Source organism: Zalophus californianus, chromosome 3, assembly GCF_009762305.2.
Source record: "Zalophus californianus isolate mZalCal1 chromosome 3, mZalCal1.pri.v2, whole genome shotgun sequence".
In the NCBI taxonomy this organism is placed as follows: Eukaryota; Metazoa; Chordata; class Mammalia; order Carnivora; family Otariidae; genus Zalophus; species Zalophus californianus.
The window spans coordinates 156512408-156535216 of NC_045597.1; the positions used below are offsets into that span (position 1 = coordinate 156512408).

The following is a 22809-nucleotide window of genomic DNA, read 5'->3' on the forward strand; positions in this document are numbered from 1 at the left end:
CAAACCTGATTCTTAGAAAGACCTTTCCTTTAAGATCTGAAATGTCTAATTTAAACTATAAGATATTTTTTCACTGTACGCAAAACCAATGCAGATCAATGCATTTCATTGAGCACACAAAAAGGTCATCAGTCTCTACTTTGTATTCAAACCACCCATGTTTATAGATTTCATACTGGATAAATTGAATCAGACTAAGATTAAATGACTCCTGAAAGGTCATATACGGAATTGGAGTGCTAAGAATTGAACTATGGAATGTGAATTCCTAGGTTTCTCTTCTAACCGCTACAAAACAATTCCTTCCTTTAAGATAGTTTTTTTTTTTAAGAAGTACAACTCACTTCTGCCAATTCTCACTTAGATTTAGAAGTGAAAACGTGTCTAAAACAGAAAGGAAATTTTGAGTTTTATGAAGAAATGCACCTTGTAAAACTTAGTAAACAGAAACTAGTTAGCCAAGAAAATTGTCCATCTGAAAAAAAAGTTTATACTACCAATTGTGACAATTAAATTCTGCTGTAATTTTACAATTGGCAAACCAGAATTTTCTCAGGAACATTGAGCAAAATTAACTAGTAACACCTTTTTATCTAAATTCTTTCATATATTCTTACAAGGCTTTCTTAAAACAAGTACAGCACTCATTAATCTAGTAATCTAGTACAAAGGTGACCAAATGATACTGGTAATTATTTATCTGTCAGTTTTTATGACTAGGTAAAAGGCCCATGAGGGCAGAGACCCTGTCTGTCCTAATTACTACAGTTATTATAAAATCTACACTTTGCTAACACATAACAGGAACTGAAATACCTGTTGAATGAATGCAAGAGTTATGCACCTACTACAATACCATATACTGTGCTATTTTGCATCTGTGCTTAAAGCATTTATATTTTTAAAGCTTTTTTAAGATTCCAATAACATTTTACATATATATTCATTTATATACGGTTAATTACCATAATTATCAGATGACTTAGGAAGAAAAAAGTATTTGTTTCCCATTCTAAAATGCTAATTGTGGTTTAGAAGTATGAGAAATAATCTTTTATACATTATGTTCCTGTATCAAATTTAACAGAAACATTTAAGAAAATTAAAAACCCTTAGCAATAATACTTAATTATTGTATTAATATACCTAAAAAGGCAAAACTGACTAGATTTCCCAGCAGTGAAAAGGCCTAGTGGTTAGCCTTCTGCATTCTAGAACAGACAATAAAATGGTCTGTTTTATTTTGTTTTAGGTCATACCCTAAAAAGGCAAAACTGACTAGATTTCCCAGCAGTGAAAAGGCCTAGTAGTTAGCCTTCTGCATTCTAGAACAGACAATAAAATGTGAAGGGGGGGGTAAGCCACAAAGGAAGCTACGTTTATTTCTGCATCTGCCTCACCCTTCTAACCGCAAGAAGTCCTAAAGAACCTTGCCTCGGTTGGGGGAGGGGTGGAAAAAAAACTTAACCCAACATGTTAAAAAACAGGAACAATGCAAAGTGTTTTGAGAATAGTCTAAAATGAACTGTTAACTTTTACATATTTTCGTTTAGTCTGCTAAAGGAAAATAAATTCTTAAACACTAACATCTTAAAATGAATTTAAAAAAACAGGTGATTCAGAAAAATCAACTTGATTTACAAAGAACTCTGTAGTTCACCACATGCTAGAATTATGTTTACATACTTTAAAATGTAAAGCCTCAGGAGAAACAATATTATGATCCTAATTTTCATTTTGCATTAGTACTGCATATTAAAATTGGTAACAATATTGGAAGAACTTAAAGGAAGTTACTGGTCGTGAAAGATCATGATTTCAATTGATCAAGTTTTACTAATTAGAAATATCAGTATTTACCACAGGACTCATTAGCCCACATCAATTTAAAGAATAATGTTAGGTCTCTTTCCTAAAGATATTAGAAGATGGGATATTAGCAAACTGAACTTGTTTTAATCACGTTCTATCATGAGTTTTTGCTCTAAAATGTTAAAAAATATATCTGATTCCAGTTTATGCTTGTTATTTATGATAGTACCTCATTTATAAAACCATTTAGAATTATTAATAGTGTCCTCCTCAAAGGTTAAGTTCTCCAAAACTCCCAAAGGAAAAAAATATTTTACAGACCTTCAAGCCACGTGATATCCCTATTTTGCAAAGTTAATTTAATAAATGTATGTACATTTACCCATCAAAATAGTAACTTAGAAATATGGAAGAGAATACCCTTTATTGTGTGTACTGTTCAAGGCTTTTCATATTCAGTTACCTGTTCAAAGCAGTTTTCAAACATTTTTGCAAATAGAAGGAAACTTGGGGTCATCTTAATGAAAAGGAAACCACACAACTAAGTATATGGACACAACTTTAGATCCAGAGTAAAGACAGGTCAACTGACTTCCAGTTTAATCTGTTTTTTACTAACATACTATATATGGCATATTTGACATAGCTGTTTAAAAAAAAAAAAGGAAAGAAAACTCCTAAGAGAATCTTAAGCTACCTCAATAAAGCTTTACGATAGTCTAGATGTTAAGATATTGACAAAACTGTGTCAACTCTAGGCCTTCTTAGTTTAAGACTGACAATGAAAAATGCAGAGTGGTCCAGAAGAAGGTAACTAGATCAAAGATGGCTGTCTGGAAATTAGGTCATAAGATGAGCATTTAAGGAAACTGGCAGTGTTTAACCATATTCAAATCTCTGAAGGATTTATTATATTTATTATAATAATATTACATGCAGCTACAAAAGAAGAACTATGTCTATTGGGTAGATGTTAGCAGAACAGAAAAGAGAACCTTCTGTGCCTAAGAGGCACCCCCAAAATGGAACAGACACATTTTGAGGTAAATGAGTTCCCCATCACTGCAGCATTCAAACTGAAGCTAGATAAACAGCTTGTCAGGAAAATTATAGGAAAGGCTGTTGCATAAAGAATTATATTAGAAGACCGCTGACCACCGAAATCCTTCCAGTGCAAAGATTCTGTAACTATTCCATGTAAGATATAAGCAACTAAAAGAAACTGACTCCTGTCATGATGCAAAGAGAAATAATTACAGATTTAGAATTAAACAATTTCTTAGAAACTTTCTGGAGGGCTTGAAAAACTGTATCTTTCAATACACCATTAAAACACTAGATATTTTGCACATAAAATTAAATAAATAAATATGCCAGGAATTACGAAAAATGCTTTCATATTTAGTTCTTAGTCTAATGAAGTATATATTATCACCCTTATTTGCAAATGAAAGACTGCATTCAACATCTAACAAGTCTAGGACTTGTTGTTACCTTTCATGTAAAAGATCACCAAAAACAGAATTCTTTTCATGGTTCAGTCAACTTTTATTTTCACATTGAGATTTTCAAATATAAAAATCAATCATACTATCTTACCATACATCTATCAATACAAACATGGACTTAGTAAACCATTTCAAGATAAGCAAACATCTGCCTCCAGAACTAAAATCAAACTAAAGATAGAAACAGATCACCATCTTTCAACTCTCTGTTAAACGTCATTTAAGTTCATAGATGCTGAACATATAATAAATAACTTAGCATTTTTTACAACTTCCATATATATTTAAATGGTAGTGCTAAATGGTCTTATAATTTCAGGTCACCCCTTGGCCTTAACACTCTGGTTAGGCCAAAACAGATCAGTAGTAGTGTAAGTACAGGGTTTTACTTACAGAACATGCATTCTTCATCATACAGAATTGTATTATCAAATATGAGTTAATTCTTTTTGTTTAATTTAGGAAAAAAGAGGAGGAGACTCTATTTTTTTAGCCCAGCACAATATCCCAGGAATTTAAAAAACTTTTAACAAAAATTGATAGCATTCTACTAAATACTTCACAAATATTAACTCATTTAATCCTCATAACAACCACAGAAGGTAGATACAATTATCTTCATCCCCACTTCTCAGATGAGGAAATTATAGTACTAAGAGGTACAGAAATTTAATTGAGGTCACAAAGTTTGGAAATGGCAGAGCCCTAAGCTTCCTGTTGCCATGCACAGCCTCAAGAAGAACCCTGGCCTCCTATCGGGGCTCTGAATCTAGGTGGGATATATCATATAAGCTCACTAATTTTCTACAGATTTTGATTTCCAAGTCAGTTAAGACTAGACCCTTATAATAATAGCAGAGATGATGATTTTCTTTCTAATCATTTTTTAAAATGATCAAGTGAATTTTATAGAACTATAGACCCAGAAATCCAAAATATGAATTTAAACAGCAAATACATTATAAAATTTCCTTACCTTCCCAGCTCTTTAGAGGTAAGTGTATAAAAATTATTAAAGTTTTCCATTTTCATTGGAGTTTGAGGAGTTGTAGTTATCAAGCCTGAAATACTTCGGCAATCAAATCTTCTCCTCGACATGTTAGATGACTCCGATATGCTTCTTTAATCACTTATTTTTACCTATTTAAAAAAAGAGAAGATACAGGATATAATTTAAATGCAATTAAGAAAAAAAGATGTTATCTCAGACAGACAGGATGTACATTACATTTTACAGTTCCAAATATAGCTGTAAGATACAACAAAAAAGAAAGGAAGGAAGGAAGGAAGGAAGGAAGGAAGGAAGGAAGGAAGGAAGGAAGGAAGGAAGAGAGAGAAAGAAAGAAAAAAGAAAAGAAAAGAAAAGAGAAAAAAGAAAAGAAGGAAGATTTAAACAGCAGTCTACCCAGAAGGAAGAAAAAAAAAAAAAGCACACACATAAATTCTATTACCTCTATGGTACTTGAACTAACTTAATGACTTTATTTCAGAATAAAACTACTATAAAAATCCTCAAGACCTCCCAAATTCTTAAAAAATAGTTATAATTTTAATACAAGCAATCATTCAATTTCATTTTTAAACTCTCGTTCTTTAAAGTTTTATCTTCACATAAGATTCTAACATAGCCAGGTAATGATTATTCATTTTAAATTTAATTTTACATGGCCAAATTTGGTAGTGAATTCACATTTTGTGAGTTATGTTAATGACTTAGAAGAAATTAGAAATTACAAGAAACAGAACTTGTTTAACAGACTACCTACATTTCAATATTAAATTCAAACTTTCATAGGTCTTAGAGTTTTTTTCTTTTGGTAGAACCAAGCTCTCTAATTTTGTTGGATAAGTTACTGACCATATAAAGCCTATTCTACAGTTCTATATCTTGAACTCACATTTATCTGCAACTTTGTGATATTTACATGTATTCAGTTTTAACAAAACTATCATTTCATATTAATTGAATTCATATAATAATTGTAGACTATATATTTTATAATAGTTAGGACTTCCTGCTAGTGTATCTAACAAAAGATCCAGTATTATTCTTCTAGCACCCTCTTTCAATAACCCCCTAGGGCTTTTGTTCTTTCTCTGCCACATTTTCCCTCCACTTACTTCCTACTTGACATGTACTATTCTTTATCTTCCTAAATTCAAATGCCAACTATATTCAATCTAATAAGCAACGTGATAAGAGTTTAGTGTTTTCAGTTTCTATATTTTCTTCGTTTTATTCTTAAGTCAACAAATTTTTTTCCTCTAAATCCATTGATCTTTGGAGAAACCAAGACCTAACTAGTTTTGGTGTACATTTCTAGTAGTCTAAGGGTTGCAGTGTAGCATTCTGAAAATAACATTTGGACTGAATCACATCTGAGTCTGAATCCCATTTATCCATCATACCAGCTAAGAGATCTTACTAAATTATTTAACTTCACTACTGTTATGGACCAATTGTGTCCCTCCCCTCAAAATTCACATGCTGAAGTCCTGGCCCCCAATACCTCAGTAGGTAACTGTATTTGGAGTTAGGGCCTTTAAAGCGGTGATTAAGTGAAAAATGAGGTCATTAGGGTGGGCCCAAATCCAACAGGACTGGTGTCCTTATAAAAAGTAATTAGGCCACAGAAACACACAGAAGGAAAACCATGTGAAGACACAGGGAGAAGAGGACATCTGCAAGCCATGAGAAAGGCCTTAGAAGAAACCAATCCTGTCAACACCATGATCTCAAATTGCTACTCTCCAGAATTATGGGAAAATAAATGTCTGTTTAAGTCACCTGATCCACAGTACTTTGTTATGGCTGTGTGGGAAACAAATATAGCTACTTTAAAAAAAATTAAAGAAAGAAATATTTCAAATGTATAGGAAGGGATACAAATATCCTAACAAACACTTGCTTTTTCAATCTTATTGCTTTGTTATATTTTGTTTAAATTAAAATAAATAAAACATCATAGACACAGCTGAAGTTGGTCCCTTCATTCCATCCCCCGTTTATATTCCCACTAGCACTAGGTGGGAGAGCTTATCATTTCCTTGCCAACGTTTGTCCCATTTAGGCCTTTAATTTTGGCTATTCTAGTGTGATGAAGGGAAATGAAGTTTTGTGTTTTACTTTGCATTTCTCTAATTACTAGTGAGGAAAGTTTCAATTCTGCTTCTTCTAAAGTATGGATTATAATAGAATCTATTTTGCACAGCTCTATGGATTAAAATTAAAATATGATGTACTCATGTAGAATGACACTGGTACAGGGCTAATCATGAGAGTACATCATGATTGTTCAGTAAGTAAATATTGTTAATATTCTACCCAAAGATACTCTCTACACCGTCCCTGGCTGTTGTTGAGCAGTTGTACTGTTTCCATACTCTCACCTCAGGTTAGCTTAAACTCGACTTGTAAAATTCTGCCTTTTTTAATTGTGTACTTTGTGTATTTTCTTAGATCTGATGGCATGCAGTTACAATGGTCATATATTCCTCTCAGAAAAATCAAAATGGTTACCAATTTCTATGCTCAATCTATTTATTTTCAGGTCATCTTTGGGTTTTGACAATTTTTTTCTAAATTTAAAAGTCTATGAATATGCCGCTTATGATTGCATATTTATTATACATACATATATACAGAAGGAAAGGATGTACCTGTATCATGGATACAAATTGGGCTACATTCCCAACACTGTCCATCAATCAGGCCTTGAGAAATATAAGTACGTGTCAAATTCAATCATAGAGACAGAGTATAGGCTCTTGATTCTGAGATGTTCACCTCATCTAGATTCTAGAATCTAAGATCTTTATCTCATGCTGTAATATATCAGCTACAAAGTGAACTATTCATAAGAACTCTAGCAGAACTAATTTTATGAGTATTTTCTGCTCTCAAGTTTCCAAAGAGTCAATATGGATCTTAGATGTAGTCAAAGATTTATGCTCAGTGAACTAGGATTTATAATAATGAAAAAAAAACAAACTTGTTGAATGAATGAACCCTAAAATCCAAAAAGTGCTTAAATATATCTAAGTAATAGGATACTATATACTCAAAAATCATGCTTTCAAAGAATATTTTTATCTCCTGTAATATTAAGTGAAAAAAGGAAGACACAAAACGTATATATACTATGATAATTTTGTGGCAAAAATATAAAAACAAATAGAAGAAAAGACTGGAAAACTAGGGCAAAATGTTAACAGTGGTTATCTTTGGGTGGTGGGATTATGGCAGTATTTATACTTTCCTAGTATTTAAAGTATCTACACTAAGCAGGTACTACTTTAATAATAGGCAAATAATTAGCAAACGCTTTTGGGTAAAAAAGATGGCTGTGAATATATATCACTAGACTCTAAATGCAGAAACTTACTCACTTGCAACAGCAAAATATATCTCTTTACACATTAAGGGTTTACTTGACTGTAGGTTCAAGAACAATTATTGCTCAATTTTTTTAAGGTCTCAGAGTTTTCTCTGCATTTATATAGAGCAGATGGCATTTACTATCCAAATAATATGTCAGTTCTTATGCAGAGACCTTATAAGCATTCAGGGCAAATACTAAACACGAATTAATGCCTTGTTTAATACTGGATAGAGACAATTTAATAAATTCTGAATTAATGTTAGAGTTACAGTTCTATATAATGAATAACAATCTGTAACTTTAGGATATACACCTTGATTATGAGTATCACTTGTGAAAATGTAGACTTATCTGGGACCTCCTTCCCTCCCAAAATCTAAAATGTGATATCCAAATATACATATAAATATTTCATAATATCTATTATTCAGTTATGTTAGAAGGAAAAAGAGCTGACCTTTAAAGGATTGATAAGATAATAATAAAATAAATAGGGCCTTATTAAATCAAGCTACTTGAGAGTATTTCCTACTACTGGACATTGCCTTGTGTTTAATTTTTTACCCTAACAAATTTTCCTCCCCTCACATGTACTGTTGGTCATCATAATGCTGAATGGACCCACAGGCGTTTTTATGACTCTAAATGTAGCTGAAAGCAGCACTGGGCAATCAGCAGTTCTTTTAAATACATGTTAATACAAAAATTATTTTTTGAATTGTGATACATTTTACTCTAGCTCTGAATATGCTGGAATACAAGCTATGTCTCAGAAAAAAGAGTGAGCACATTTCTGAAAACAGAGCCTTACACTTACCTACTTATTGCTAAAATACCTATATTACAGACTGCTTAAGGCATCCATATAGCTAGCATCCTCTAAGTGTATTTTTCCTTCTATTTCCTGCACCTGAACCAGTTGCCACAGCCTAAATATCTTTCCATTTCTTCTCCTTTGGCCAATTTTACTTATAGCGGAGCATGAATGTTACCCTTTGTCTAAACCCTCCACAAACATCTGGTTGCCTGTCATATAAGATTTAATCCTTGGGTACATGAAGGTTATCAGTCAACCCTCTGTGTCTCTGTGTATCTTCCTAAATTTCCCAACAATTTCTCTTTAACTCCAACAATTCTAGACCTTTTCTTTGTTTTCTACCACAATTCACAATTCACATAACTGATTCTAAATTACCAATATGTCTCAATCTATTTGAAATTCATTTTATAACACTTTATTAGGCTATACTAGTAAAAAAAAAATCTTAAGGGACTTAGTAGGTAAATGTGTGTGTGTGTGTGTGTGTGTGTGTATAGAGGTACACAATTATAGACACAATCAGGCACTAGAAACAGTAAGAGGGTAATAGAAGGCAAGATAAAATTAAGCTTCCAAGTATACAGTACCTCAAACTTATTCTCAAAGATTTTTCTTTTAATTCCCATCACAATAATTACAGTAAAAATGCAGATATGGATCAGTGAAGGAAGTAACAGAGGAAATGTTAGGCTCGATGTGGACCTTAACTTACTTGAAGGGAGACAGCAATGTGATGTGATCAAAAGTAAGACAAACAACAGTCCCTTTAAAACCTTTAAATAGCTCTATTTAAAAAATATTCATCACAATATTCATTTCGAAGTTATCAATAAAAATGTTTTACAGAAATAAAATATATCATACACAATATATGATAACATCTAGAGAATTAAATTGTCTGCCTTGATCCCTTAATGAGCCACCCAGTACCTATAAGCTAAAGCACTACTGCATGACACACAAAAGCCTTTGAGGCCAGGTACACACCAGTTTCATTTCCTGCCACACTTTTTTTTTTTTTCCTCTCCATCTCTGTTCTACTTCTCTGCCTGAAATGTTCTCTCTACTCTTCCTTAAAAGGCTAAATCTTCTCATACACCCTTCTTATCTCAACACAGACGGTCACCTCACCCAGGAAGCTTTGCCTAAAACCCACAGGTTGGTTTAAATGCCTCTCCTTTACCTTTCAAACAGGAGGAACAGGAGGACCCTTGACATACCTCTTTACTTCAACATGTAACATGTTAGAACACAATTCTCTTTAGTGTCTAAAGGGCAACATTTGCTTTTGTGTCTAAACTCCTAGCATGGTGTCTGGCACCCAGTAGGAATGTCAGCATTTTATAGCTACCAAGTTTTTCCTAGGAAACAGAGGAACTGGAGATTTATTTATCTAGCCTCCATCAAAATAAAGAAAGAACTTTCTGCTAGTGTGGCAGAAGAATCCATTTTTAGTCATTGATTAGAAATAAATGTATTGGTGTAGGGTTAAGGATGAAGATGATTTTCAATTTCAAGGAAGAGACTATATTCCTTAGATAGGAATACTATATTAGAATACTAACTGTATTCTAATAACAGGTTTTGTTTGTTTGCTTGCTTCTAAAGACTGAATAAGACGTATAAGTCAAGAATTTAATCCTTTGAAAATCACAAAAGGAAGCCAGCTAACTAAACTCTAGTCCAATCAGTCTAGTATATACAACCCAAGGGCTGAAGTTCCAGGTAACAACCCCAAGCCTGATTCTATGCCTTCCTTCAGAAGGAAAATTAAACCCTGTAATTTTGAAAAAGGATAGGAAGATGTTGAAAAACAGAAATATAGTGGACCAACAAACACACAGTGCTTGTCGCTCATCAGATGGAAAATTAAGTTTCTATTGTAAAATAAAGTACTGTTTACTGACCACACTGCTGAAGTACTGTTTGTTCAGTAACCATTACAGTGTAAAATGGGATATGATCCTATAAGGATTTAAAGATGAAACTACCACCTCACTGTTAATATCAAAATTTTTAAATCCTTAAAGTATAACTATGCCCTCTTTGGGTGAGGCAGTTGCAAAGAGTCAGGGATGCACCAAAATATACATATAATATTAAAAGAAACTGATTAATTTAGATGTTTAAAGTGGCACTGAAATTCAAAGTTAAATGTTATTGGAAAAAAAGGATAAATAAATCAAAGAAATTTTTAAAAATTTAACTAAATATGTCTTGAAAATTGCAACATCACAACATATTTATATAAAAATATTTGAAACTTAATTTATAAGTACATGTGTTAATTGAAATAATCAAAGAAATATCCTTTGAAAATAATCCATCATAGACTATAAATTACTTAAAAATAAAATAATAGAATTTTGTCATCAATATGGTGGAAAACTAAAGCAACTAAAATATTTAAGGTCTTCCCAAGGGGAAAGGAAGTACATAAATGACTGTTAATATTTCTGACACAATCAATACCCACAGAATGCAAAAGAATTCTTAAAAAAAAAACAAAAACAAGATTCAATCAAAATCTTTTAAAAGCGGTAAATCTAGGAGCACTGTTCTTAGCCGCCAATTTTATATACAGGAAATATGTACTACAATATAATGTACATGCAATTTTGAGACAATTTTAGGATTTAGTGACAGTGTTAGCAATTGATTTCCTTGATTTATGGGTTTTAAATTAGGTCTTCTGGAGTACAAGAAATTTTTGATAAGGATAGTCTCTCATAATAATCAAAGAGCTTCAAAACAAAGCTTTTAAAATATGTTTAGATATTTACTTAACACCAGCAAAGCACTGCCAATGCAAGCTTAAAAATAAAATTGTTTGATTAGAAACATGCCATAAAATGCCTGTATCTTCTTCAGATTTGTTATTAATGTGCTGACACAGTGATCAATTAGTCAAGGTTTGACTTTCCTAAAAACTGATTCTATTTTAACCAAACTGTAATTTACTATTCAGAGTCCAAGAGCAACTACAACCATTCTGCCCACACACAGAAAAGAAATATTTTAAAATTACTACTCAAGTTTTACTTTTAAAACTTAAATATATTGCCATGTAAATATATTTCACTTCATTTTAGATCCATAATTTAGAAAATGATCTAAAATGAACGTTATGTATCCCAAAAATAAAGCAGCTATTAATAACTCCACTTATTAAAATATTAGAAAATTTAAAAAAATGAAACATCTCACAGAAGGATGAATGGGGAAGAAGACAGGTCTTAAATTAGGGCACTGTTTCTATGGACCAACTTTTTAAAAAATATAAAGTTCTATGGATATGTGGTTTAATATAAAACAAACACTAGAAGTAGTTAAATACTACTTCTGTCCAGTTCACACTGGACAGTGTATCAATGAGAAAGTAGGTTTATTATCTTTTCCTTTAATAAAATCATGCTCGTGGGCTTAAACTGCCAGGTTACATACATTTGCCACCACTTGCTCAATCATCTCTGTAGACCATGCTGTCTCAGCGCACACGTTCTCAAAGATGAGGACTTAAAGGGGCCGCGCCATATCAAACATCACTGCAAGGTTCACAGCATTTCACTGGTACCGGAGGTAAACATTACGTTGGCAAAACAGTGGCTGTGATACACAGACCTAATATTATTGAAATTTGACCAGCATGTGGTTGGATTTTTTAAATGTATTTTTCCTTCTTAATTTTAATTTGCAAGTTTATGTCCGAGTGTCTCTTCTCCCATCACAGACGGAGGAAGAACTCCTACCGGCTACCAGCTGCCATCAAGTCTCCTCCAACTTTGTCTCTACTTATCCCTCTAAGGGAATTGAAATGAAGCGCTTTTCCCTACAATAAAACAAAGAGCTGGGTAAATTTCAATACTGTAGTCATCACGTAGCTGTACAGTTTCAGGATGGCTCGTGTACACTTAAGTGATTTACATGGCGTCAAAATAAAATCAGATCACTGAAAATTACCGAAACAACGGAAATTCGTCTTCTCTATTCAATGGCTTTACAACACTGTTCACAAGCTGTAACTGAAAATGCCCCACAAGATGAGCACAAACTTTCTCGAGACCAAAAGCAGCTGTGCGCAGGACGCGTCCACCAGTCCAGATGTGAACACGTCCTGTGCCCACACCACAGCTGTGAACGCGGGGGCTGGGGACAGGAAGGACCACATCGACGCGACGTGGAAAGGGGCGCGAGGGAGCCAGTCGCGAAGGGAGCCCCTGCGGGATGCGACCCGGGGAGAGCCCCGGCCGGCCAGGCGACGGCGCGCGCGCACACACACGCACGCACAGACACGCGCCGCGACTGAAGAGGGGGTTGGGAGGATCACCGGACGCCCCAGCACCGAACCCGAGGGAACTCCAGCCGGAGAGCGGAGAGGGGCCCGGGGCAGTCGGGCCACCTGAGGTGCGGCAGTCCGAGTCCACCTCCACCAGGCCGGGGGTCCAGGTTCTGAGGAGACCCCGAACCCGCCCACACTGCCTGCATCCCTCCTCCGGACCCCTCCGACGTTAAGGCGGCGGGTCTCCATACCCAGGGTAAATGGGGCGGGTTCAGGGATTCAGAGTCGCAGCCCCGAGCCCACCCACCAGTCGTGACAGGACCGCGGTCGCGCAAAGCGAAAGACACTGACCGCTCGGGCCGCAGCAGGTTCTCTCGGGGCTGCCCCCTCCAAGGGGGCTCCCGTCCCGCCCCACGCCGGTGGCCACCACACGACTTGTTCTCCAGCTCTAGCCCGGTGAGGCGCCAGGTAGCTCCGAGCGTGGCAGGACCCACTTTTACTCTTCTGGACAACGGCCAACAGTTGTGAACTGTTCCCCTGTGAGGTGGCTCCCGGCGATGGCAGCGGAGACGGTGACCGAAGCTTACAGTTGAGGTTTGAAAACTGCAGCCGCGTTGCGGGGCAGTGCTGTAAGCTAGAACCCACCCCCTCGGCCGGGAGAGCCAATCCGAGCGCGCACGGAGGGCGTGGCTGTCACGTGACGGGCGGGGCGGGGCGCCGGCCGCGGCGCGTGCTGAGGGGCGGGGCTGGGGGGGGCCAGAGCAGTGAGAGGGTGTGGCCGGTGTGGCCGGAGGCTGGGCGGAGCCGCGGAGCAGGTGGGGGCACAGGGGTAATTAAGGCGAGGGATGGGGAGACGGGCGCTGGCTGACAGGGCTGAGCGCCGGACTGTAACTTCGACTGGGTGCCCCATTACCTGCCTTCAGAGTGAATATGTGCAAAGTGGAAAGAGGAAGAAATAAAGTTAGTCCCAGCTGTTCACTCATTCCCAAACTTCTGTTTGGGACTTCCTTTCTAACTCTTCCTAGTCATCTTCCCTATGACTTGAAACCACCCTGCAAGTGGAGACCCAGTTTGCTTCAACTTGGCAAGCATCAGCATCACTTGGGGATTTATGGAGCCTGAGCCCCACTACTGAAGTTCGCTTGAGGAGGCTGAGTCCTGAGGCCTGGCTGAAGGCAGTTTAAGGAAAGTCCGAATAGGATGAATTGCTGATTTTGCATATAGGGTGCTAAGAGAAGAGATGAAAGCGCACAGCAGCTATTCAGGATCTGTCATCCCTTGAACAGAATGAAAAGGTTGAAAGTTCTGTGCAAGACACAGTTGAATTTTTAAAAATATTTATAATCTACGATTCGTTGCAGAGTATATTTACAGTAATTGTAGAAGATTACTAGGAAAATATATTGGGAGAGAAATAGTTCTCTTTCAAAAGGCTGTAACATTCAGCCAACATTTATGTACTTATTTAAGATTGATTTATTCTAGAGAGAGAAAGCATGTGAGCATGAGAAGGGGCAGAGGGAGAGGGAAAGAGAATTCTCAAGCAGATTCCCTGCTGAGTGTTGAGCCCAACATGGGACTTATCCAAGGACCCTGAGACCATGACCTAAGCTGGAATCAAGAGTCAGCCACTTAACCAACTGAGCTGCCCAGGAGCCCCCAGTCAACATTTAAAGAGGAGGTTTTCTTGTTCTATCCCTGTAAGCCAAGCAAATTCCCATGAATCCATCTGTTGACTCTTCCATAATATATTTTTCTTAAAATAAATGCATAAAATGCCTTTTAATCATTTAATGAAGTCTGCTTGTTGTTACTTAACTGACTCATCCCAGTTTAATGTGTCACTTGGAGAATACTGCTTATATCTATCTAGTTTCTTGCTGCTAACAATTGAACTGACTAGAGAAGTCTATGGTTAGCATGGAAGCAAACAAAAAGCCTCATGTTAAAATGGACTTTTCAGCTATCGTCATCTAAGAGTTCACAAACAAATAAGACTGTTGCCATCTTTTTTTTTTTTTTATGTACACTGGGGTGTCATCCCAAAGGTCTCAGTACCAGCACTGGAACCAGTAATCTCTGGGAATCGCAGATATCATCACAGAGATTTTTGGTGTGTGTGTGTGTGTATGTGTGCGTGTGTGTGTGTGTGTTCGTGTGTGTCTGTGTGTAATGCTAGACCTCCTCAATTACAGCATTTGCTCAATTGCCAGCTCTTAATCTCCACACACTCAATTTCCCTTCTCCTCTGTCACTTACCCAGTCCCATATCACTTCACACCTAGAGGCAGACCTTTCTCCATCACTGCTTTAAACCAACCCTCCTTACTCACAAGCTCTGGGCTCTAACCATCAGCTTCTAGAGGATCTTTTCATATCTTGCATTTCCTGCCCCTCCCTTGGCTCCAGATTTTCACCATCCTCCTCATCAGCACCTGTTTACCAATTTCCAACTATAAGAAGGCTACCCTCACCAGAAATCAGAAATCTTTGCTGATTTCTCCTTTCCACTCTCAGCCTGATCACCTCTTTGCCTTACGTTGCTCGGTACAGGGCTCACATTATACTTGTTCCATTTGTTTGTCTTATGCCCCTAAATAGATTCTTAACCCTTGTGACTGATGTCAGATTTGCCAGCCAGGATTTAGCACATTATCCCAAGGACATTCAACTACACTTGCTTGGCCTCAGGCACTGTGGTTCAAGTAACAAGGAGTACCTGGTGCTGAGAAGCAGACTGGCAATAAAATTCAGGAGTCAGTTATGTCCCTCCATCCAATCGCATTTACCTAAAGTCATTCATAGCCTTGTCAAAGGTGCATGTCTTGTTCTCATTCCCTTGAGTAGGAAATCTTCATGTGACCTAATGGTCATTTCGTGGGCATTGTGTCTGACCACGCAGTTCATTAAGTTGATCCTCAAATGCCACATACTGACCAAGGATGGTGGTTGCTATGGGCTGTGTACCTACCAAATTCATATGCTGAAATCCTAACCCCCAGTACCTCAGAATGTGACTGTATTTGGAGATCAGGCCTTTAAAGAGATAATTAAGGTAAAATGAGATTATATAGGTAAGTGGTAATCCAAGATGAAGAGATTACACCATCAAACAAAATGAAAAGGCAACCTACTGAAATGGGAGGAAATATTTGCAAATCATGTGTCTGGCAAGCTGTTAACATTCAAAATATATAAAGAGCTCACACAACCTCATAGCAAAAAACAAACAATCTGATTTTAAATTGGGCAGTAGATCTGAACAGACATTTTCCCAAAGAAGTCATACAGGTGGCCAACAGGTAAATAAAAAGATGCTCAACATCACTAATCACCAGGGAAATGTAAATTGAAACCACAATGAGATGTCATCTCATACCTGTTAGAATAGTAATTATCAAAAAGACAAAAAAATAGCAAGTGTTGGTGAGGATGTGGGGAAAGGGGAACCTGTGTAACTTGGTGCAGCCACTTTGGAAAAGTATAGAGGTTCCTCAAAAAATTAAAATATAACTACTATATGATCCAGCAATTCCTCTTCTAAGTATTTATCCAAAGAAAACAAAAACATCAACTCAGAAAGATATCTTCACTCCCATGTTCACTGCAGCATTATTTGTAGTAGCCAAGATATGGAAACAACCTAAGTGCCCATCAGTGGAGGAATGGATAAAGAAATTGTGCTACATCTACAAGGTAATACTATTCAGGCATAAAAAGGAATGAAATCTTGTCATTTGCAACAATGTAGATGGACCTCAAGATGAAATAAATGCAAAGTGAAATAAGAGAGAAAAGTACCGTATGATCTCACTTATATGTGGAATTAAAAGCAAAACAAAACGAAAAATCAAGCTCATAGATAAACAACAGAGTGGTGGTTTCCAGAGATGAAGGGTGACAGAGGTGGGAGAAATGGGTGAAGGGGGTCAAAAGGTAGAATCTTCCAGTTATAAAATAATTAAGTCATGGAGATACAATGTACAGCATGATGACTATAGTTAATAATACTGTCTTGCATATTTGAAAGGTGCTAAGAAAATAGATCTTAAAAGTCCTCATCACTAGGAAAAATATGTTTTTGTAACCATGTAAGGGGATGGATGTTAACTAGACTTATTGTGATTATTTTGCAATGTATAAAATATGAAATCATTATGTTGTATACCTGAAACTAATATATTACCTGTCAATTATGTCTCGATTTAAAAAATAATTTTAAAAAGAGAGATTACAACACAGACTGAGGGATGACCATGTGAGGACACAGAGAGAAGGCAGTCATCTGCAAGACAAGGAGAGAGACCTCAGAAGAAGCTAAGCCTGCTGACACCTTGATCCTTGGACTTCTAGCCTGCAGAACTGTGAGAAAATAAACTTCTGTTGTTTAGGCCATCCATTCTGAGGTATTTGTTACGGCACCTCTAGCAGGCCATTACAGTGGTCCTTCCCAGTCATTGCAAATGAATCACCATCTGTGACCAGGGGTGGTGGTCCTTTCTTTTCGTGCCACGATATTCACCACAATGTGCCCAGGGAAGGTCACCTTCCCCAATCACACCAGGTCTGTCACCACAAGCTGAACACATACTGACCAGGGATATTTGGACATATCCTCCCTGATAGGACATTTATTCCCTACAGATGCAGAGGAGGGTGGAATTTTACAGAAGAAGGCCTGAATTCAAAACTCCTGCCATTGATATATGCTCCTTCTGAAGAAAGCCTTGCCAGTTATTTTTGTGTCAAGATCCTACAGTTTAATCCATGTGGCAAGAACTAGACAGACACTACTACCTGTCTCCAACTGAATCAACCAGAAAATTGTGGCCAGGCTAAAGGCAGCCAGACACAAGTGGGGGGCAACAGCCTCTGAAGGGGCTTGGCTCAAACCTCCATCCAACAGGGTTACTCATGCTGCATGAACACCGGCTAGTCCACAAAGAGGGAGGAGTGCCGGGTGTACTCAGATGGATGAGTCACAGCGCTTTATCCATGGTGCCTACAGCGCATCCCAGTTTGGGAAGCCCTGGGGACCACAGAGTCCTCACATCCCCTGGCTCTCTTAAAACAAACCCTGTTAACAAAGGTAATTGGGGCAAGTCTTTCCTGATGAGAATAATGACTCAGACTGGTACAGGGTGATATTATTCTTTTCCTCAAAGGGTGATACTAGTCTTTTCTCTAAAGCACCTATGACTGATGATCTAGGTTGCTAATCAAACCACCCACCACACCACAGTTGTTAGAGTATAAACTTCCGAAATCATCAAAAAGAAGTGTTGTGCAAGCCGCATATGTCATTTTAAATGTTCTAGTAGTTATATTTAAAAAGTAAGAAAAACAGGTGAAATTAATTTTAATAATATATTTCACTTAACCCAGTATATCCAAAATATTGTCATGTCAACATGTAATCAATATAAAATTATTTTTTAAAAAAGATTTTATTTATTTATTTGACAGAGAGAGAGAGAGAGAGAGAGAGCACAAGCAGTGGAGTGGGAGAGGGAGAAGCAGGCTCTCTGCTGAGCAGGGAGCCCGATCCGGGGCTCAATCCCAGGACCCTGAGATCATGACCTGAGCTGAAGGCAGACACTTAACGAACTGAGCCACCCAGGCACCCCCAGTATGAAATTATTAATGAGATATTTTACAACCTTTTTTTTTCACATTGTCTTAAATCTGGTTTATTTTACACCATGCATTCCAATTTGGATACTACATTTTCATTGGAAACACTGTATTTAGTTTTCAATTAGCAATAGTCGTGCCTTGGATAAACCTCATTGGCTACGATATTGCCACTGCACCAAGCTGGAAACACTGTATTTAGACTGCACAAAATTCACTGTTGAAAAAAGAAAAATCACATCCGTATGTTGTTTCAAACATAAAAGTTTTCAGTACCTGAATGCAGGATCGGTTTCTTAATTCAGATTTAATCAAAATGAAATAAAACTGTGATGCAGTCACAGCAACCACGTGTCAAGTGTTCCGTAGCCACATGTGGTTAGTGGCTACTGCACTGGACAGTGAAGGTTCAGGGCTAGACTTATGCCTTCCAATTGCTTCTAAATATCAGATTGTTTAATGTGGTACTAGGCACACTGGAGGTGCTCAGTAACTCAAAGCATCAGGGTAGTTGGAAATTTCAAAAATCTGTAAGTCTCAGTAGCCCAATCCCCTTGTTTTAGAAGGGAGATAACCCAGAATGAGAGAAGTTAAGGGGCTAGCAGAAGAGCACACCACTGAACTAGTTGGTGCGTATCTGGACAAGAATTTAGGTCTCCTGATCCTTAGTCCTGAGGTCTTTCTATGTCATTACCTCAGCCACATTTCAGGGCGGGGGGAACCCAGATTTTTTAATTTATTTGAATAATCACTTGAGTAGACATGGGCAAAGAAAAACATACTTATATCCTAGTTGTACTTGCTAACCTGATAAAGACAGTGTGTTTAGAATATCTAAGGGTTCCTTCCACTTGGTCTGGGGTCTAGGTGGTTTAATCTGTCAGTCCCTCTCACCTTGGCCTGTCATCATTTGGCACTGCCTCACTAGTGCACATCCATCTCGCCGCCCACCCCCCCCCCCCCGACCGCCCCAGCATCCGGCCACATTTTCTGGTCTGCAGCTGTCCTCTACCAGCTATCTACCACAATTTGCTCGATGTTATGCTTCAGAGAATCCTTCATATTTGCAAATCAAAGCATTCAGTTGAAACTGCAGCAAAATTGGAGAAGAGCTGCTACCCTCCAGCCATGAATGGAACCCTGAGGTCCTGGCTCCTGGTAGCTGCGAGAGAGAGGATGTATGCATGGTTAGGTGTGTGGCATCAGGCAGACCTGCTTTCGTGTCTCAGTTCTGCCCAGTTCCAGTTGTGTGACTTTGGGCAACCCTCAGTTTCCTCATCTGTAAAACAAGGATAATAATAATAGCTACTTCTGTGAGATTTAGATACGATAGTGCACACGGAGCCCATTGCTGGAAGGGTACGCCCTCAGTTCATGAGAGGTTTTTCATTTCCAGGGGTCTGCTCGCTCTCCAAAGAGGAGGGCTACATATGTCTGGCTCACTACTGCACTTTGTGACTAGCAAAATGCTTGAGACATAGTAGGTCCTAATTGAATGTCTGTCTAATGACTTTATAAGATACTTATGGTTTCCCTCACCTCTTAGGATTGATGCTAAGAGAAATGATTGGGGAGAAAATATGGTAAAATCACTGATAAGGAAAGAGGAGAGGGAGGTGGCTGCTTCCGCCTTCAGCATCTACCTGGTGAAGACACCCAGGTTCAAAATGAAGCTGTAGGGTCAACAAATGTTGATGTCTAGGGCTGTGCATGATAAGGAAATTAGAGTCACTAGTGCCTAAAAGGAAGTAGATATTGAGTAGAACAAAGAAATAAATGTAGGGTGTAAGATTGTCACTTATTTGATTTGAGTAGATAAATGCCTATTTGTTCTCCCCTACAATCTCCTTTCTTTTTATTCTCCTAGGAAACCTCCTCTACCAATGGCATATTCCATCAATCGTGACCTGATGTCCCATTCGCCAGAGCACATAGCAGGTAAGAAATAGTAAAGTTTCCAGGAACCCTTCACTGAGTCAGTTTTCTTACAACAGGGAGCAATAGGCATACATAAGGCAGAGCCAACTTTTAACCTCTCCCAACTCCCTTCTTGGGAATGGTCCTTGCCTCAACTGGCTTAAGGTGACAGCCTGAGCATTGAGAGGCCAATCTACTCCACTAGCTGAGTACTTTCGTGGCACAAAAGTGTTGGTAATTTGGGAAATGGTAACATTAATGATTATCACAACATCCCTAACACTGAGGATATTCAAAGCTTCCTTGAGTTTTTGTTATAGTTAGCCTTACCTCTAGACATATATATTGCATCTCATAGCTTCATTTTCACAAAAAGAGATGTAAGTTTTAGAAACACTTTAAAGGGCACGTTTTACTAGCTGTGAGACCTCAAGCAGGTTATAGTATCTCCATGCCTCTGTTTCTTTTCATCTGTAAAATGGAAATGATAATATACCCCACAGGCTAAGACTAACATTAGGTTATAAATAATGAGCCTGGCATTGTTCTAAATGTGCTATTTGTGTTTACTCATTTAATCCTCACACTCCTATAAGCAAAGTACCAAGTTCTCCTCTCTCAAAGAAAGAAAACTAAGGGATAGGGAAGTAGTAGTCTCACAACTACCATTCCACGATTTTTTCATTTTTAAAATAACTTTACAAATATATAACAAATGCAAGAGGAGGTAGCTAGAATGATCCATGTGCCAATGGATTAAAGTTAGAGACATTGGTATGAACAATGCTGAACTTCATATAGATGCAAATGTTTACCTATAGAAATATTTATAGATATTATAGATATATGTCAGAGCATGTAGAAGAAATGACAGTAACAATAAACACGCCTATCACTCAGGCCTTGCTTTCCAATACCATTCTCCAATAAAAGGAACCAAGGCTCCTTAGAGAAACTGATGTTTCTAGGAATGGGGAAGGAAACGTACAGATGGGCCTGGAACGTTGTGTAATGCCAGAAAGAAGGAAATTCCAACAAACAAACAAAACTACCATACACTTATGGGGGTGTGTCAAAGGGACCCAGGAGCCAACTGAAAGAGCTCCCAATGACCAAAGCTGGGACAATTTGAGAAACTGTGTTAAATAAAATAGTATTGGATTATACATCAAAGAGTAACATAGATGTGCATGAGTACATACTAATATAAAAAAAGATTGAATAAATAAATAAATCTTTCCTACAGAAGAATTATGAATAATTTATATAGCTACTCTTCAAGTTGGTGGAGTGAACTCCCCCCTCCTTAAGTGTGGGCTATGCATAGTGACAGTCTTCCAAAAAGGACAGTGTGGAAAGGTGGGGAAAAAATTAACTTTATAGTGAAAAACTTCCAACAGCCATGTGACAATCACCTATGCAAGCCAGGTGATCAAAGTTAAATAATCACAAGTCACATTGATAACACCTACCCTTAATATGATATAAAAAGAATGACAGGGGCTCCTGGGTGGCTCAGTCAGTTAAGCGGCTGCCTTCTGCTCAGGTCATGATTCTGGGGTCCTGGGATCGAGCCCTGTGTCGGGCTCCCTACTCTGCGGGGAGCCTGCTTCTCCTTCTGCCTGCCGCTTCCCCTGCTTGTGCTCTCTCTCTCTGTGTCAAATAAATAAATAAAATCTTAAAAAAAAAAGAGAGAGAATGGTAATTTGCCTCTGTCATCTTCCTCTTCAAAACCCATAAGCCCCATTTACCCATGAGAAAAACATCAGACAAATCCCAATTGAGGGACATCCTACAAAAATATCTGGCCTGGTCTCCTTAAAACTGTCAAAGTCATCAAAAACAAGGGAAGTCTGAGAAAGAGTCACAATCAAGTGGTATCTAAGGCAACGTGATGACTAATTGAGGTATCCTGGATGGGAGCTTGGAACAGAAAAATGACATTGTACAATAACTGAATAAAGTATGAACTTTAGTTAACAATATGAATTAATATCAGCTAATTGATATCAGTTCATTAATTATGACAAATGTACCATACTAATGTAAGATACTGCTAGGGGAAACTGGTTGTGGGGTAGTCTCTGAACTATCTTTGCAATAATTCTGTAAATCTAAACTGTTCTAAAATAAAATAGTTGTTTAAAAGAATGAATGACTCTGTCATTGCTTAAAATATCCATATTTAGAGTTATAGAATCAGAAATTAAAGCCAGAAATAATCTTTGAGATCAAAGGAAATAACCAAAATACAGCTCAGGCAGGAGCAGTTACCCTAGGTTCTATTAACCACCTGTACATACTTGAGCCTCGATCTAGAGCAAGTGAAGCTGGTGCCAGGAGCAACTCGGTGACAGAAGGAGAAGTGGCAGGGAAATCAGGTCCCGGAATCGGTACTTCTCGTGGCCGCTCCTTTGTCTACTGTTAGTGGCATCCACGGCTCAAACTATAGCCTAG

General features: G+C 37.6%; 1 protein-coding gene, 1 long non-coding RNA gene and 1 other non-coding gene across 4 annotated transcripts in view; 1 reads left to right on the forward strand and 2 right to left on the reverse strand.

Moving 5' to 3' along the window:
• Positions 1 to 13419, reverse strand: part of STK17B (serine/threonine kinase 17b) — a 29845-nt gene extending 16426 nt beyond the window's left edge. Inside the window, exons 1-2 of the mRNA XM_027591375.2 lie at positions 13153 to 13419; positions 4297 to 4460 (exon numbers count right to left, since the gene is read on the reverse strand). Coding sequence (XP_027447176.1) covers positions 4297 to 4418 — 122 coding nt within the window. The 5' untranslated portion in view covers positions 4419 to 4460; positions 13153 to 13419. The remainder of the gene's footprint in view (positions 1 to 4296; positions 4461 to 13152) is intronic.
• LOC113920939 overlaps positions 12865 to 22809 on the forward strand; it is a 45685-nt gene continuing 35740 nt past the window's right edge. For both annotated transcript variants that reach the window (XR_003519442.2, XR_003519443.2), the window contains exons 1-2: positions 12865 to 13057; positions 20303 to 20373. This is a non-coding gene — a long non-coding RNA (uncharacterized LOC113920939). The remainder of the gene's footprint in view (positions 13058 to 20302; positions 20374 to 22809) is intronic.
• Positions 18483 to 18620, reverse strand: LOC113921053. The gene has a single exon (XR_003519487.2). It is a non-coding gene; the product is annotated as a U4 spliceosomal RNA (small nuclear RNA).